Raw genomic sequence first — 5,033 nt, 5'->3', positions numbered from 1 at the left:
AACAAATCCACCTTAAGGGTCAACTAAAATGTAACAACAGTAAATCGTCAACAGAAACACCTTTGCATGTTCACTTTTAAACAATTCAGGGTTGTTTCCTGTAACTTTGACTTGTTGTCATATATTTCAGGAAACAAAGACACATTGGGGGTTGTTGGTTTTATTTTACCCAGAAACAGGAAGTTCCACCTTAAGAAACAGGAAATTCCACCTTCACGAACAGGAAGTTCCTTCATCACGTACAGACGTGCAGCAGAGAGAAGCATCATTTCATCCAGCAGAGACAGAATGACTCCACGACTGCAGCTCTTCATCACTTTACTGCTTCACTTTGGAGGTAAAGATCAACTCTGACTCATGTTTTAGGGTTTCATTTGATTTAAAAAGACTGTAAAAACCACTCTGAAGTTGTCGTGTACCGTTGAACGTTGCTGTGTCACTAAATGTGTTTTCTTTAATAAAACTCACCTCTGTTACAATCAGACCACTTAAAGACGACGTTACATAACTCTGAATGATTCACCAGAGATTATGTGTATTGAAGTCTCTTCTCTGTGCTGACAAACCTAAATATGTAGGTTAAATATGTTTCTAGGGTCAGGTTGATGTGTGAAGTGTAAAACTTTTCTCAGAGTGTTTTTCTCTGCAGCAGGAATCAGTGATGGAATCATTCTCCATCACAGAGCTGGAGATGACGTCGTTTTACCGTCTAAGGTTGGTTCATCACCCGACCAATGTTCTGATGTTGAATGGTATCATTACAACGTTGAAGACAATATAAAATACATCGTTCTTAATGGAACTATTGTGAAGACGTCACCTGGAGCTGACAGGATGAGTTTGAGCAGTGACTGCTCTCTGATCATCAACAACATCACTGCTGAAGATGCTGGTCAATACATCTGTAGGATTAGAAAAGGTGTTGGTTACTCTGTCACATATGTGTATGTGAATGTTGTAACAGGTGAGTGTTTTGACTTAATAACATCCAGACTGTCAGTTTGAATCCTCCTCATCAACTCTGAGTGAAACGCTGTTAAAAGCTTGTGTGGATTTGTCAGCGACATGAACGTCTGGTGTGTTTGGGATCGTCCTCAACATGATGGATCCTCTCAGAGGAACTGGACCACAAACACCTGACGTTTATTTACACGTTTAAATATTTGATGTTTCCATCAGAGAATCACTCAGTAAAACTGGATCAGTAAAATGAGGAGTTTCTCATATTCAAGTGGTTGAAATAACAGTTTTTTGAGTGTTTTTCTCTACAGCAGGAATTGATCTCCATCACAGAGCTGGAGATGACGTCGTTTTACCATGTCACATTGAATCTTCATCCGACGACTGTTCTAATCTTGAATGGATTTACAACAACATTCAAAATGCAGATGAACACTTCAAGGTTACTGATGGAGATATTGTGAAGACGTCACCTAGAGCTGACAGGATGAATGTGAGCAGTAACTGCTCTCTGATCATCAACAACATCACTGCTGAAGATGCTGGTCATTACATCTGTTGGAATGGATATGGTGATTCCACATCTGTGTATCTGAATGTTTTAACAGGTGAGTGTTTTGACTTAATAACATCCAGACTGTCAGTTTGAATCCTCCTCATCAACTCTGAGTGAAACGCTGTTAAAGCTTGTGTGGATTTGTCAGCGACATGAACGTCTGGGGCCTCATTTAAAATGGAGTGCGTAGGATTCATACTAAAAGTGCACGTACACTCAAAAGCCGAAAATGCCGTGCGCAAAAAAAAAACCGGATCAATAAAACCGTGTGCACGCAGATTTGCACGCAACGTTCCTTTATGAATCACAGACCAGCTGGAAGGCTGCGCAGTTGAATCCACCGCATATCCCGCCCTCTACACGCCCATAAATGCATATGGATGAGCCTACTGAGCATGTGCAGTGGCTTCCTGCAGCCTGTTTGGCGTCAGAATGAATTAGAAGTAGCAGCCACCGTGACACTGACTTTCACGGAGACCTAGATGTTGTAGATGATGTGGCGGACAGGAAAACCACATTATTTGGTGGTCACAGTAAAAGTTAGAATAAGTATATAAATAGTATACAATAAAATAAAGTGAGTGGGTGGCAGCACGCCGTTGCTGCGCTAAACGCCGTGAGTTCCCCGGCGCAACAGGGGGACACACGTCCCCCCGTCTTTTCAAAATCATGTTTTTTTTCCCCTTACTTTTTACAGTTCTCAGCCTTAAATTGAAAATTATCAAGACACTGTATGAAAGCGATACGAAAACGGCCCCGCAGCCCCGCTTCACCCCCCGCTCCCTCTCCTCCTCTCCCGTCTCCCCTCAGAGCTGCTCAGGGCGGGTTTATGGTTCTGCGTCACCGACGCAGAGCCTACGGCGCAGGTGCGCGTCGCCGCGTACCCTACGCCGTAGGCTCTGCGTCGTTTTAACGCGGGACCATAATTTAGGCACCATACACCTGCACGTAAAGGTTTCACGCGCGCGTAACACTCATATGAAAAAAAATCTGAGTCCCTTTAGAGACTCCGTGGGGCTCCCTAAACGCAGCCCCTCATTTGTTCTGTCCTAAAGCGGTGGGTGAAGGAGGTTCCCGGCGTGTCACCGCGGCTGCAGCTCCAGCAGCAACAGAGTCCTGACTGACTGAGCTTCACACACAGAGGAACACGATCAGCACTATTTTATTAAGTCTGATATATGTTGTGATATGTGATGACATTATTAAGAGTATGACATGAATCTGGCTTCATTTCACCACCTCACCGCCTGCGTCGCCATTTCCCCGTGTCTTAAGTAAATTCTTACGGGAGGGTCGGGGTTGCCGTAAAGATACGCAGATTTTTCGGTTAGTTTTTTCTTTTTAGATCCGAGGCTTTGCGTAGAAGGTGGCTTCCGCAACTTTCAGGCGCTTTTTCTGCGCAAGCAAGCTTTATAGATGAGGCCCCTGGTCTGTTTGGGATCGTCCTCAACGTGATGGATCCTCTCAGACAGTGGCGTCAATTCAGTCAAAGCTAAGATACGGCAAGGTTACGAGTCACAGAATTTAACTACAGTATCAGTCAACATGCCCAGCAAATCACATAATTCTGCTATGTAGCTTACTATTTTTTTACTTTTTCAATTGCAGCCTCACTCACATCCTGCTAACTATGAACACTACACTTTAACAACGAGTGGATCAATTCAGCCAACGCGCCTTTACGCATCCGTTTTCTGCACCACAGACAGCCAGAGCAGAGTTAGAGAGCAGAAAAAGCGTATCTGACAAACGCAATTTAACTAATTCTGTTCACTTTATCCACTATGTCAGTGCAACAATATCACAGGGACATCCCAGTTTAATTTCAAACAGTTAAAGTCCAAATGCAAAAAGGAGAGGGAGGAGCAGAAGACAGAAAGAGAGAGAGAGTAAAAAAAAGTCAAATATTTCCCTTAAACAGATTTATAAGAGGGTAGGGTGATTTGATATCTTACCTTAAAATGAACTTGCATAATTAATCCATCAGTGGCTAACGGCCTCGTTAATAGCCCGACTCCCTCCACTGCTGGGGCAACATTGGACCATCATTTACCGTCTTTAAAAAAAATAAATTAGTTAGTAAAACTGCAGCGCGCTAAAGACAAGATTGATAGTGACCACTGTCGTCAGGGACGCTGGAACATTTCAAGATATGAGGGGGAACAAGTGTTTGGAAAGATAATACCTAGTGAAATAGATCATGTTGTTCTGACTTGCATTTGTAGTTATTTTATATGTATTAAATAATAGAATAATCAATACAAATAGACCTTGCCGTAACCAATTGACACCCTGTCTCAGAGGAACTGGACCACAAACACCTGACGTTTATTTACACGTTGAAATATTTGATGTTTCCATCAGAGAATCACTCAGTAAAACTGGATCAGTAAAATGAGGAGTTTCTCTTATTCAAGTTGCTGAAATAACAGTGTTTTGTCTCCTTCCAGTCTCTCCATCTCCACCAGATGTGGATAAAGTCCAATAAAGTCAGTTAAAGTGTTAATATCGACTTTCTGACCATTTTGTTGATTCCTTTGGTTCCAGATTCCAGTGTGATCAATACCAGATTGATTATTGGATCGGTGGTCGGGGGGCTGATGGTGGTTCTGGTCAGCATCGCTACGTTTCTCATCATTTACAGGATGAAAGTTAAAAGGAACAATTCCAGAAATCAAACAGGTGTGTTTGACCTGCCTGTCAGGTTGTTATTTAGTTTCTGAAGTTAGACTGAGTTGAACTCTGAAACAAAATCAAACAGCATTTTAGCAAACTGGAATAAAGCAGTTAATGTAAAGAAGGTTGTAGTGTAGTGTTAATTGGTCTAAATCCACAGTTTTGTGTGTTAACTGCAATTTTAGGAATATAGCCAATACTAGATTACAATCAGGGAGCATTAGATATTTAGGCATAAACATCTCCTCTAGGCTGTCAGAGTTAATAAAATTAAATTATGTTCAGCTTTTAAAGAAAATAGAAGATGATCTTTCCAGATGGAGCTCTCTCCCCATTTCGCTCATGGGTAGAATATTCACCATTAAAATGATGGTTTTACCAAAAGTAAACTATTTTTTCTCAATGATACCATGCAAACCCCCTCTTTCCTGGTTTAAATCATTGGACTCATTTGTATCTGTGGAAAAATAAAACACCACGTATTAGTTTGAAGACATTGCAAAAATCCAAAGAATATGGAGGTTTAGAGTTACCTAATTTCCAGTATTACTTCATAGCTAATAAATTACAGTATATTGTAAAATGGTCGAAAAATCATCCTTTAGAGTCAATGGCTGGACTCAGAGCAAGTGTTTTGCAACGAACTAGAAATCTCAGAGTTACCATTTATTAGTCAAAGCATTAAACATCATCAATGTTTCAAAAGCATTAATATTAGCACAACTCTGACAGCCTGGTGGGAATTCCTTAAAGTAGCTAAAATTTCACTTTTTCCATGTGTTGATTCCCACCGGTGACGCTGTGGGTGCTGAAGTGCGTGTTAGTTCCCCCATGACTTCAG

General features: G+C 41.4%; 1 protein-coding gene across 1 annotated transcript; it reads left to right on the top strand.

Moving 5' to 3' along the window:
- Positions 1 to 306: 306 nt before the first annotated feature.
- LOC133464841 (CXADR-like membrane protein) lies at positions 307 to 4,385 on the top strand. Its single transcript, XM_061747028.1, has 5 exons — positions 307 to 337; positions 650 to 964; positions 1,272 to 1,568; positions 4,064 to 4,198; positions 4,378 to 4,385. Exons 2-5 carry the CDS (start codon positions 835 to 837, stop codon positions 4,383 to 4,385), a joined length of 570 nt encoding a protein of 189 aa, XP_061603012.1. The 5' UTR covers positions 307 to 337; positions 650 to 834.
- The last annotated feature ends 648 nt before the right edge of the window (positions 4,386 to 5,033 follow it).

This window comes from Cololabis saira, chromosome 18 (assembly GCF_033807715.1).
Source record: "Cololabis saira isolate AMF1-May2022 chromosome 18, fColSai1.1, whole genome shotgun sequence".
NCBI lineage: Eukaryota > Metazoa > Chordata > Actinopteri > Beloniformes > Belonidae > Cololabis > Cololabis saira.
Note: the sequence above shows the minus strand (reverse complement) of the source record. Positions and strands in the feature narration are given on the sequence as shown.

Excerpts from the sequence above, each read along its gene's own strand:
- LOC133464841 (XM_061747028.1), top strand. The coding sequence starts at position 835 with ATGAGTTTGAGCAGTGACTGCTCTCTGATCATCAACAACATCACTGCT. Across the intron at positions 965-1,271 it reads GTATGTGAATGTTGTAACAG|CAGGAATTGATCTCCATCAC; the intron begins GTGAGTGTTTTG and ends TTTTCTCTACAG. Across the intron at positions 1,569-4,063 it reads GTATCTGAATGTTTTAACAG|ATTCCAGTGTGATCAATACC; the intron begins GTGAGTGTTTTG and ends CTTTGGTTCCAG.